The following is a 13696-nucleotide window of genomic DNA, read 5'->3' on the forward strand; positions in this document are numbered from 1 at the left end:
GGTTGTGGTAATGATGCTGCACTGCTCCTGACCCCGCAGGAGAGTTGTCATTCTCATGTAGGCTGAGCCTTTTTGCACTACAGTTGTATGAAAAAATGATACAGGAGATGTGGCTATCAGCACTGTCACGACTTCACAAGTTTAGGGTTACTTTCACACTGGGACGGGGGAGTTAGCAGTAAAGCGCTGCTAGTTTTAGTGCTTTTCAGCCACTAGTGTGTCGCTTTTAACCAGCGGCCGAATAAAGGGTGGGAAGCGCCTGCAAAATATCGGTGCCGAAGCGCTTTGCAGGCAATTCAGCATCGCTGCCTATTGATTTCAATATACCTCTCCCGCACTGCCCCAAAGATGCTGCTTGCATTCTGTCCTGCAAGCGCACTGCCCCAGTGTGAAAGCATTGGGGTGGCTTGAGAGGCACTTTACAGGCGCTATATGTGTGTGAAAGGGGTCTAAAGCTTTTCAATCAGAACCTGACCACACCTAGTCTTGCCCTCTGGTTTCTGAATTAATAGCACTGGCACTGTTACTGAAACCCTCCCATCGTGAACTGCAGTGACTAGAAAAGGAAATGTATGGGGGGAAATGGAGGAGGATTTGGCTCAGTTAGTCAGATTTCATTTAGTTTTTGAAGTATGTGTATTTGGTACTTGTTTAGACTGTCATATAAGTTACAATGGACCGCTTGCAAGTTCTAGATGCTATCACTTTTTCAATTTTTGAACATCTTAATAAGTTCTGCACCATTTATCAGCAAATGAAATGTATAATGTCAGAATATGTCAAGGCAAACAAATAATAAATATATCTCACAAATATACACTTCTACAGAAGTTCACTGTTATGTATAATCTTCTTAACCTTAAAAATATTTTAAATATGTATGAATAGATGAAACTGTACATTACCTGGAATAATTGCCAGGGCGTGGAAAAAGCCTAATCTGACTTGAACTCAAATCCTGTATGAACTATTGAATGCATTATGAAAGACTGGCAGCTATTTAACCTGACAAATTACTAGAATTCCAAAGAATCCAGGATCCCTGATCACCCATTTTTTGCCTGGGACCTTCAACTCATCTCTCTAATAGTATGTTGATTGGCGTGTCAACAACCCAGAACCCTGGAAATTTGATTATGCACTTCTTTAGACCATAGAAAAAAATTATGTGCCAGTCAAAAGAATACATTCATAACTCCACAAAATATGGAAAGCTAAACTCCAGTCAAGCCACTAAATACATATTAAAGCCACACAAATGGGAGCAGCTTTAACTACCAAAGGATTTGTAATATTCTGGAGTCAATTCAGTGGCGGCCCGTAATGCAATGCCGCCCCCCCCCCTAATCTATGCATCCGGCCCCCTAATTTACATGCAAGGCCCTGGACACATGGATTACAATGGTTTGTTTGATGCCCCCCCCAACAAAAAAAACACCAGCCGCCACTGGTCACCCCTGTCGGTCAGCATAGCTGGGTCTGCCTTATCCACTGCAGTGAGAGCATGACAACAGGACAAATTTACACTCCCAGTTTTCTGATTAAATGATGAAAATGAAGTAGCACACTGATGGGGTCACCACTCTCTTTTAAAACCAAGTGTTCTCTGTCAGCACCAAGTCTGATTGGTTCAAGGGTTTGACCCTTCCTCTGCCAGTCTCAGAGTTCCTGCAGAGGGGACAGTTTAAGGTACTTACACTACTTCTTGATTTTTTTGGATCAGTACAGAAAAAGAAATATATAAATGTAGAAAGAATAATTACAAGTAGGTTCCCTAAGGCCAGTCATACGCAGTTCGAATCTCGGCCGTTTCAGCAGGAACCAGCAGAATTTCGAACCGTTAATGGGTAGTGTGACAGAAAGTCAGGTAAATCTGTGGGTGTTGTCACAGACGGGACATACATTTCTGCCTTGTTTAGACAATACACCAATTGTTATGAGGCGTCGACTGCAAAATGTAGCCAGGAAGGCTAAAGGCTGTTGGAAGACTTCAGCTGTTCAGAATGAGGCAATTAAGGCCTATATAAGTAGTCCAGAGGATTACCACTAATTTGCTGCATGCTGAGGCTTTCTGAGTGAAAGAGAGCAGTACTGAAAGTCTTCTGAGGAGGTGAGGAGAGTATTGTTTTTCTGCTGTATGACCAGCACTGTCTACCCAGCAATAGGCTGTGCTAGACTCCATAGATAGGTTCCTGTGTGGAAGGTAGATGCCCAATGTGGCTAGGGTTTATTTTATGTTTGATTTTGTTTATGCTGTTTGGATGCTTGCACTTGTTTCCAGCAAGATCGAAGAATAAACCAAAATCTTTGTTTTCAACCGTCTTCGACTGCCTGTCTGTATAAATTCAGTGTGTGGTGAACCCATCCAAGGGGTCACACACCCCGCTACCGAGCTAACCCCTTACAGTAGGTTGAATGTAGCAAAATTTAATAACTTGGGCCTGATGGATTCTCTTGCGATTATTGCTAGTGGCTGCTATAGCAGCTAGCGGCAATCAATGTCTTCTCCCAGTGGCAACAGCTTAAACTCCATCTGTGCCGGGAGAAGAAAATGGTCTTGCAGGAGGAACTCACACATCAACACTACCGGTTTTGATGGGGGAATCGTAAAAAAAAATCTTTCCTGCCCGTGGCAACCCGTGGTTGCAGGAAATAAATTCGCTCTCTGTGTATGGCCGGCCTAAATTATAGACCACTAAGTAAGAACATCTTCAATGATATAAGAAAACAATTCTGCTTCCCATGTGCATTTTGCAAATTAACATAGCACCAGAGAGGTGCAATCCCATTACTATAATTTCTAAGCAGAGGGTAACTATTTTTAGGAATGCCAATGGGGTTTCTTTCACAGTGGCAGTAGGCATCCCAGTCCCCAACCTTCACAGTTTAGTATGGGAAAGTTGGGTGAAGAAATCCATTCTGACCATGCATAATTAAACATAGCATGCAGACCATCGCCAGCACCCATGCAGTAAAGAGGGAATAGATAAAAGTGTTTGAGACAGGAGAGACCATGTTAAAGAAATACTGGGCTTTCAATTACTGCATATTGGTTTAAAAATAGAAGGGTATTGGCAACTAGCTTTAAAGGAGAAATATGGCCAAATCATCGGTAAACAGGACCTGTGCTACCACTCATACGCTGACGACACTCAACTCTACTTTCGCATCACTGGGAAAAAATACCAATATAACGGTCTAGAAAAATGCCTCGCATTGATCGATGATTGGATGACTGAGAGCTCCCTCAAACTAAATGGATCCAAGACAGAACTTCTTCTACTCCACGCAAACCGAAAGACAAAAGCTGAGATTTCATGGACACCACCCACTATCCTTGGACAGATGATCACCCCAAGCACCAAAGTCAAAAGTCTCTGAGTCATCTTTGACTCTGAAATGTCGATGGATGCACAAATAGGATCAGTAGTCAGCGGATCCCACCATCTCCTCCGGCTGCTGCGTAGACTCATCCCCTTCATCCCAGAAGAAGACATAGCAGTAGTAGTTGGAACTATCATCAATTCCCGACTCGACTACGCAAACTCCCTCTATATTGGCCTACCTAAATATCAGATTTTGCGTTTACAAGTCGTCCAGAACAAGGCAGCCAGACTGGTAACGGGGAAAAAAACATGGGAAGCCATCACCCCATCACTGAGGACCCTTCATTGGCTAACCGTAAAGGATAGGATCACATTCAAGACCCTCTGTCTCACCCACAAGTGCACATAAGGAAATGCTCCTCAATACTTGTGTGAGAAAATAAAGCATTACACCCCTAATCGCATTCTCCGATCAACTAACCAAAACCTCCACATCCCCAAGTCCCGCTACAAATCAAAGGGAGAACGAAGATTTGCAGTCCAAGGACCACGGCTATGGAACGCTCTGCCCACAAACATCCGCATGGAAGAAAACCATCGGGCCTTCAGGAAAAAACTTAAGACTCAACTCTTCTGAAGGATAAGGACGACACCGGATGGAAATAAGCGCCTTGAGGCGATTTAGTTCGCATTTGTAGCGCTATACAAGTTATTCACTCACTCACTCTTTTGGCCTTACTTCTCCTGGGGATCACAAGAGTGCACTTCATTCTGCACTGCTGTGACCTGTCACTCAACCGGTCCAGGCTCTGGAAAGATCCCACCCTCCCGCTTCCACAGTCCATCTCCCCAGTGAGCTTTGGAGGGGCAGAGCAGAGAGTTGGTGAATGACAGATGCTCGCTCTCTGCTCACCGGAGAACTCGGCAATCTTTGATCACTCAATTCTCAGGTTACAGGCGGCAGAGGACAGTTGCCTCAGGTGAGTATGTACATTTTTTTTTTCTAATCCCGAACTTCTCTTTAACCTATTTGAATTTCTTTTTGTGTCTTAAAGTGGTTGTAAAGCTTTGTGTTTTTTCACCTTAATGCATCCTATGGAAAAACACCTTGCACTGTCCGGCCCCCTCGAGCCCCCATTTTACTTACCTAAGCCCCGATTCTCCATGGGCGTGATCCCACGTGGCTTTCCCCCAGGTCTTGTCTGCTCTTCATTGGATAGATTGATTTTGCTTTTAACTGTCCTTATTTCTTCTGAGAAATCCTCACTTCCTGTTCTTCTGTCTGTAACTTCACACAGTAATGCAAGGCTTTCTCACTGGTGTGGAGTGTCGTGCTCGCCCCCTCCCTTGCACTACAGGAGAGTTAGGACCCTCGCTACGTTGCCGACAGAGAAAGGAGCTGTGTGTTAGTGGGCGTCCTGACTCTCCTGTAGTCCAAGGGAGGGGGGGCGAGCACGACACTACACACCAGGGAGAAAGCCTCACATTACGGTGGTGAGTTACAGACAGAAGAACAGGAAGTGAGGATTTCTCAGAAGAAATAAGGACATTTAAAAGCAAAATCGAAGGATGAGGTAAGTGAAGGAGGACTGCCCTAAGGTAAAGGAAGCTATTTAGGAAATACAAATTGTACCTTTACAACCCCTTATAGACTGATGGTGTTGCCTCTTTCCCAGAATGCATCTGTAAGGTGCAGACTTCTGGTCTTTGTGGTGCTGTGCCCTTAGGCAAGAATAGAAAACCTTTTCATTCTAGTGGGGTCCCTAAGGATCGTACAACTATCACATTTTTTTCATGCTATACAATATTTTATTTTGGTAACAACTACATGTGTTATACTATCGGCGGTACAAATCTTACAGGACAAGAGCAAGATGGTTTCATGATTACAACAACCCCCGTGTTTTACCAAAAATAATGCTAATAGCCTAAAAAAAGCCTTCAGAGAAAGCTGGAAGGTGAGGGCGTGCCTGCGTGTGCTCTGTACATCTTGTTAAAACGTGTTCACTTGTATAAACTTGCTTCAGCAATATAGGGTATCACAGACAATAGATGAATTGTTTGAGTCAAGTCTCTGCTTTGCGTTGCTAACCTTTTAATCACTTCATTGGAGATGTAGCTCCAAGACTTCTCTTTCCAGTACACAGATTCTCTGGTGAAAAGCAGTGTAGCCAATGTGACTCATCCTTGTCATCTTTCTGTAAAGAAAAGAATGTTTGCTATTACTTTATGCTCAATATCTTGTCACACTTACAACAGTTCTCCTTTATGATTGCTGCTTAGCATCAAACCAGTAGTACCGGCTCTTGGTGCTTTGAAATGTAGTATATTAATCTCTACTGGGTCTACTTTTGGATAGTTATAAATACAGAGCAACCAGAAAACTGCAGTCCCAGAAACAAGTGCCTCTACCACTGGAGGATTGTTTTCAGAGCTGGTCTATAGCAGTCATCAGTGCATTTATATTTATATATATGATGCCCAATATTTATTACTTGTACATTCCAAGCCTTTGTGTTTGAAATTGACAGTACATTCCTTTTGGCCACACTGTACAGGTACTGCTGCCAGACTATGCCGTAAGACTACAACCACAATACCCTCATCTCTCATTGACAGTAACCAGGGCCCCCTGGAGCAGAGAACTGGGGGGGGGGGGGGGGGGGGGGTGCTCTGCCACCTAAAATTGAGAAGCGGGGGTGGGGGCCCTTTATAAAAAAAAAAGGAGAAATATATATAAAAAAATGGGGGTAGCCATTCGGGGCCCTGGGGACCTCTGGGCCCTTTAATAAAAAATATATATAAAATATAAAAAAAATGTTTTAAAGGGGGGTTTGGCACCTGGGGACCTCTGGGCCCTTCAATATTTTTTTTTTAATGAAAATAAATTACATAAAAAGGGGGGTTGCCATCCGGGACCTCTGGGCCCTTTAATAAAAAAAATAAAAATAAACCTCTGGTCCTTTTAATAAAAAAATAAATAAAAAAAATATGTAAAAAAAATAAAAATAAACATTTATAAAAAAAATAAAAGGGGGGGTTGCCATCCAGGGCCCTGGGGACCTCTGGGCCCTTTAATTAAACAAAAAAAAGGGGGGGTTTGCCACATGGGGCCCTGGGGACCTATGAGCCCTTCAATATATATATATATATATATATATATATATAAAAAGAAATAAAATAACATAAAAAAAATGTTATAAAAAAAAGGGGGGTAGCCATCTGGGGACCTCTGGGCCCTTTAATAATAAATAAAAAATAAAAAAATATGAAAAAAGGGGGGTTTTCATCCCGGCCCCTGGGGACCTCCGGACTTCTAAAAAAAAAAAATGGCACTTTAATAAAAAATAAAATAAAAATATATTAAAAAAAATATATATTTTTTTAGAAAAAATGAATAAAAAACAGGGGGGGTTGCCATCTGGGGCCCTGTGGGCCTCCGGGCCCCTAAGGACCTCCGGACCCCTAAAAAGGGGGTTGCCATCCGGGCCCCTGGGGACCTCCGGCCCCTTACAGGTGTACTGCCTGTACCCCCCTGATGGCGGCCCTGACAGTAACACTGCATTTACATACCATTGTCATTGTATATTTTTCTGAACCCTTTCCCCAGAGCAGTCCCTATATAACTAATCTGCAGCCAGATAGCAGAGTAGGAATCAATTCTAAAAGTGAAATTCAAGCCAGTTAGGGTTCTTTCACAAGGAGCGTGGACCGCTATGATCAGCAGTGGGACAGTTTGCAGACCCTGTGCTTAATTGGATCCGAATAGGATAGATGTATTTTATCTTTACATCCGTGCCCCTTCGGTTTGTGTCCAACAGGCATAGGAGGAACCCGGGACAGCTCTGGGGTTCTCTGGTGTCCATTTACATCAGGCTACTTCTGTTCTGTCATGTTTTGTTCTGAAAAAATTGAAAAAACCCGGACGGACTTGGATATAGGCAGGTTTAAACGGACACACGTCTTTTTACATCCTTCTGTCTATAGAGCTGCATGGAAGTTCCAATCAGGTCTGCCGAAAAAACTGACTGGTGGATCTGATCAGAAAGCCCATGTGAAATGGTCCTTGAAGGTACAATTATTTTTCTGCGCATATGGTGTGAACAAGGCCTTCGGCCCCTTTCACACTGGGGTGGTTTACAGGCGAAATTGCGCTAAAAATAGCGCCTACAAACCAACCCTAAACTGTGGCTGCTGTTTCTCCACTGTAAAAGCCTGAGGGCTTTCACACTGGAGCGGTGCGCTAGCAGGACCACTCCAAAAGTCCTGCTAGCAGCATCTTTGGAGCAGTGTGTTTACTGCTCCTCCACCGCTCCTTCCCATTGAAAGCAATGGGAAACCGCGGCTATACAGCCGGCAATGCGCCTCTGCAGAGGTGCATTGCAGGCGGTATTAACTCTTTTTCGGATGCTAACAGGGGTTAAAACCGCACTGCTAGCGGCCGAATACTGCCGATATATATATTTATATATATATATATATTATATATATATATACTGCCGCTATACGGCCACCGCACCTCCCGCCCCAGTGTGAAAGGGGCCTTATTGTGATAGATAGTCCCAAAGTCGTCACCAGAGCACAAGGGGAAATCCTCCATAGGGGACCATTGTTCTAGTGACAAGCAAGGATTTCCTCACTTCCTGTTTTGGCTATGGACAGGAAGTGAAGTGAAATGACAGTGGGACACCGATGGCAACAAAAACTAATAGGGATTTTACTCTCTCCAAAATGAAAAATAAGTTTTACCTTTAGTTCTACTTTAAACCTGAACTACAAGAATTCATCTACTTTCATAAATGTGCTGGTTAAAGCCAACTAGTTCCATGCCACCTCGTGGATTTATCACTCTTATTTATAACTGACCGTTTTAATTAATGCTGGAAGTACAACCATCTCTATACTCCCACCACGTTGACAGAGGAGATGTTGCATTTTCACACATCAGCAGCTCCGCTTGCCCTTTCCCCTCCACTGTCCTATCATAGAATCTTTTGTATTTTTTGAAGGGATTCACATAATACAAACGCTCTGTGATTGGACAGGAGGGATGAGCATGCCGGTGTTCTGCCGATTAGTGTCCCCCCGGCGGATTATGCCCCCCCTGTACTACGCAGGCGCGGCGCTTGCCTCCGAAAATAGCCGAACATGTAGAGCTGAGAGTGAACTCTAGATGGTGCCTGCGTGGACCTCGCTGTAAGTGGCCAGACGGCCTCACGTACTCGCTTTGCTCGCGCGGCCTGGCTCTTTTTTTAACATCCTCCATGTCCACTGGGATGGTAAGGAATGAGCCTGGATGTCAGAAGTGTGCGCAGGCGCCGTCTAGAGCTGACTCTCAGCTCTGCATGTTCGGCAACTTTCGGAGGCAAGTGCCGCGCCTGCGCAGTAGAGGGGGGCATAATCTGCCGGGGGACCTTTTTCGGCAAGACACCGTCTCTAAGACCAGAAGATCCAGCGTCAGAGTGAATGTTACCCTGATTCTGCTTAACAGTGGACATTTTTATCCAAAGAATGTTGTTCCAATGACCTGTAGACCAAGCTTGGCTTTTAGTGTTTTCCAGGATAACAGCATTCTTATCAGTAGCAATATCTTAGTCCGTCATGCGATTTGGAAGTCAGATATAATTTCTCAGAATCCACACAAGCAAAATTATAATACAAGTTCTACTTTAGCACGATTTCTCTATATTTCTTTATATAACCATATTCCTAATAGTTATGTCTACTCTGCTTTTACTGAACTCAATGGAACATTCTATTTTGCTTTTGCTGAACTCTATGGAACTAATGCTATATAGTTTATGTAACTAAAACATAAACCACAACCTCAAATGTATCCCTAGACCTGCTAATCTAATTAAGTGTATGGGCTTGGGGAAATATGCAGTTTATCCAGACAAATGATTCAGAAGCAGCTCTTAAAGTTGGCATAAATGTAAGTTACTTGGACCATTCTTTGTAAAACGCTGTCGTCTGGACACATGCAACCAACATAGATGAGCCATTGTGGAAACACTCCATGGGCATTGTGCTAATAGAACATACATGCAGACAAATGCTAAGAGCCAAGGTATTTAACAATGTGTTACTTACATACAAATACTGCATCAAATGTCAGAGTAATTCCCCCTTGGATAACCTTGAGAACTGTGTGAACAAACTGCTAAAGAACATTTGGCCAGATCCACATAGATCGGCACCGGTGCAGCGTATCTAAGATACGCTACGCCGCCGTAACTTACTTGGCTTTGTTTCAAATCCACAACGAATTCGCGCCGTAAGTTACGGCGGAGTAGTGTATCTCTGGCGGCGGAATTCAAATCGGCGATTAGGGGGCCTGATTCATTTAAATGAAGCGCGTCCCCGTGCCGAATGAACTGCGCATGCTCCGTTTCTAAATTTCCTGCCGTGCATTGCGCGAAATGACGTCGCAAGAACGTCATTTTTTAAACTTAGACGTGACTTACGTCCATCCCGATTCACGGACAACTTACACAAAAAAAAGAAGAAATTCAAATTTCGACGCGGGAACGATGGCCATACTTAACATGGCAAATCTAACTATACATGCCTGCCGCCACAGCTGTGCTGCCTTTCACTGCAGCACAAGACGATCAGCAGGTTAGGCTAGTGATTTATGGCCGGCACCCATTGTTCGACTGAGCGAATGACATTGCTTAATGAAAATACAACACGGCACACACAGTAAACATAGTAGGCACACAGTTGACCATTTGATTGTCCCTAAATGTTAACCCCCTTTCAGCCAGTGTCATTAGTACAGCGACAGCGCTTATTATTAGCACTATATTGGTGTCACTGGTGATGTCAGTGGCAGTTAGTGAGTTCCCTCCCAGAGTCAGTTAGTGCCAGATTTCCTGCCGCACTAAAAGTCGCTAATCGCTGCAATTAGTAGTATAAAAAAATTCCAGTGTATTAACAATTGTTTGTAGAATCTATAATTAATGCAAACTAATTAATATACACTTATTGAGATTTTTTTTTACCAGAGACATGTGGCAGAATACATTTTGGCCTAAATTGATGACAAAATGTAACTTTTTGCCATTTTTATTGAATTTGTTTTATAACAGAAAGTGAAAAATATATTTTTCTGGGTTTTCTCAAAAATGTCCATTCTTTTTTAGTTTTTCTCACAAAAATAAAAGATCCAGTGGTGATCAAATACCGCCAAAAGAAAGCTCTATTTGTGTGAAAAAAATGATATAAATTTAATCTGTGTTCAGTGTTGCATGACAGCGCAATTGTCAGTTAACCACTTAAAGACCGGAAGAATTTGCCCCCTTAATGACCAGGCCATTTTTTGCAAAGCGGCACTGCATCATTTTAACTAACAATTGTGTGGTCATGGGACGTTGTACCTAAACAAAATGTATGTCCGACATTGGGGCAGACAGATCGGACACTTTTGACACTTTTTTGGGACCACTGACATTTATAGTGATCAGTGCTAAAAATAGCCACTGATTACTGTATTAATGTCACTAGCAGGGAAGGGATTAACACTAAGGTGCGATCGAGGGGTCAAGTGTTCCCTAGGGAGGTGTTTCTAACTGTGGAGGCAGTGTAGTGATTGGAGGAGGATCGTTGTTCCTAATAACTAGAAACAGCAGATCTGTCTATCTTCCCCTCTCCAAGGAGCGATAGCGGGAGGCCGGCAGACATCGCGGCCAGCGTGCACATGCATCGGCTCCGGCGTCACACCGCGGGCGGGCGCGCCCCCTAGTGGTCGACTTACAATTTGCCTAGGAGAGCCAACCTGCCACAGTACAACTGCGGCGGGTGGTTTTTAAGTGGTTAAAGTAGCACAGTGCTGATTATCAAAACATGCCCTAGTCATGAAGAGGGTAATATCTTCCAGAGCTTAAGTGGTTAATATCTTTAGGGACACCCAGCAAATTTTCAGACATTACCCCTCTCCTCTGAACTCCAGCCAAAAGCCTTTTATTGTTCTTTGAATGATAAAGCGAGAGAACTCCTGTTGTGTGTTAGCACAGTCTGTGAGTAAAGAAGGGGTAAAAAAGATTTATGAATGTGGAGATACCCACCTGGATCCTTGCAACATCCAAGAATCCACACAACTAGAGGGTGTTGAAGAGTCCCCTGGTATAGCTGCTATATTTTCTTTACTCAGCTACCAAATCACTTTTCTCTCTTGACTTGAGCTATAGTTGTTTGAGCGGACCACTAAGCTTTTGGCAGTGTCTGTTTAGCTTCTGTAAAGATAAAAGTAAGCAGTTCTCTTAGGTGTTTTCAGCAAGCCTCATCTCGAAAATTGAGAAGGGACTTGTGGATTTTTGCATACTGTATGCCCCTGCTTAGTACAATGTATGTAAATTGATAAATAATGACCCACAAATGTTTGATTTTTGGACAGTCCCGGCATATATCCATCATATACAGTATTTCACAAAAGTGAGTACATCCCTCACATTTTATTATCTTTTCATGTGACAACACTGAAGAAATTACACTTTGCTACTATGTTAAATAGTGAGTGTACAGCTTGTATAACAGTGCAAATTTGCTGTCCCCTCAAAACAACTCAACACACAGCCATTAATGTCTAAACCGCTGGCAACAAAAGTGAATACACCCCACCCCTAAGTCAAAATGTCCAATGGGCCCAAAGTGTCAATATTTTGTGTGGCCACCATTTTTTTTCTAGCACTTCCTTAACTCTCTTGGGCATGGAGTTCACCAGAGTTTTGCAGGTTCCCACTGGAGTCCTCATCCACTCTCCCATGACATCACTGAGCTGGTGGATGTTAGAGACCTTGCGCTCCTCCACCTTCCATTTGAGGATGCCCCACAGATGCTCAATAGGGTTTAGGTCTGGAGACATTCTTGGCCAGTCCATCACCTTTACCCTCAGCTTCTTTAGGCAAGGCAGTGGTCATCTTGGAGGTGTGTTTGGGGTTGTTATTATGTTGGAATACTGCCCTACGGCCCAGTCTCTGAAGGGAGGGGATCATGCTCTGCCTCAGTATGTCACAGTGCATGTTGGCATTCATGGTTCCCTCAATGAACTGTAGCTCCCCAGTGCCGGTAGCACTCATGCAGCCCCAGACCATAACAGTGTCACAACCGTGCTTGACTGTAGACAAGCACGGTGGTTCAGACACACTTTGTACTTCTCACCTGGTTGCCACCACACACACATGACTCCATGTGAACCAAATAAGTTTATCTTGGTCTCATCAGACCACAAGACATGGTTCCAGTAATCCATGTCCTTAGTCTGCTTGTCTTCAGTAAACTGCAGGCTTTCTTGTGCATCATCTTTAGAAGAGGCTTCCTTCTGGGATGACAGCCATGCAGACCAATTTGCTGCAGTGTGCGGCGTATGGTCTGAACACTGACAGGTTGACCCCCCACCCCTTCAACCTCTGCAGCCATGCTGGCAGCAATCATACATCTGTTTCATAAAGACAACCTCTGGATATGACGCTGAGAATGTGCACTCAACCTCTTTGGTCCACCATGGCAAGGCTTTTTCTGAGTGGAACCTGTCCTGGTAAACCGCTGTATGGTCTTGTTTCAGGGTCTTGGCAATCTTCTTATTGCCTAGGCCATCTTTATGTAGAGCAACAATTATTTTTTTTCAGATCCTCAGAGTTTTCTTTGCCATGAGGTGCCATGTTGAACTTCCAATAACCAGTATGAGAGAGTGAGAGCGATAACACCAAATGTAACACACCAGCTCCCCATTCACACCTGAGACCTTGTAACACTAACGAGTCGCATGACATCGGGGAGGGAAAATGGCTAATTGGGCCCAATTTGGACATTTTCACTTAGGGGTCTGCTTACTTTTGTTGTTTTATACAAGCTGTACACTCACTACTTTACATTGTAGCAAAGTGTAATTTCTTCAGTGTTGTCACATGAAAAGATATAATAAAATATTTACAAAAATGTGAGGGGTGTACTCACTTTTGTGAAATACTGTATGTTTGTATATACGTAGGGGTCTTTCATGTTTTACACTTTTGTCTGTAATAATGAGTCTCAAAAACAGTTACATTTACCGTAGTAGCATATTGTAGATGATACATTGAAGAGTGCACATAAAAAATTGTAACATTTCTGTTTTTGTTATAGTTATTTGTCCCAGATGATGACAAGACCAGCCAAGGGAGAAGCGTTAACAAGCAGACCTTTGATAGTTTAACCACAGGACTCCTCCAGCTCTTCTGTAAAATATTCTCATGTCTAACAGCCAGTTCTCCAGCTGGATGTGGACAGAATGAAGTCATCAAAACAAAGCTTGAAGCCAAAGCTAAGATGTCTCCAACTGATGCTTTCAATGGACGTGTCCAGGACATCATCAGGTCTGTGCATCTGTC

General features: G+C 43.4%; 1 protein-coding gene across 4 annotated transcripts in view; it reads left to right on the plus strand.

The window, feature by feature from the left end:
• The window catches only part of SCAPER (S-phase cyclin A associated protein in the ER), a 394094-nt gene that overhangs the window by 316308 nt on the left and 64090 nt on the right, over window positions 1-13696 (plus strand). For all 4 annotated transcript variants that reach the window (XM_040343114.1, XM_040343118.1, XM_040343116.1 and 1 more), the window contains one exon: window positions 13452-13681. In XM_040343114.1, coding sequence (XP_040199048.1) covers window positions 13452-13681 — 230 coding nt within the window. The remainder of the gene's footprint in view (window positions 1-13451; window positions 13682-13696) is intronic.

The sequence above is a fragment of the Rana temporaria genome, chromosome 3 (assembly GCF_905171775.1).
Source record: "Rana temporaria chromosome 3, aRanTem1.1, whole genome shotgun sequence".
Classification (NCBI taxonomy): Eukaryota; Metazoa; Chordata; class Amphibia; order Anura; family Ranidae; genus Rana; species Rana temporaria.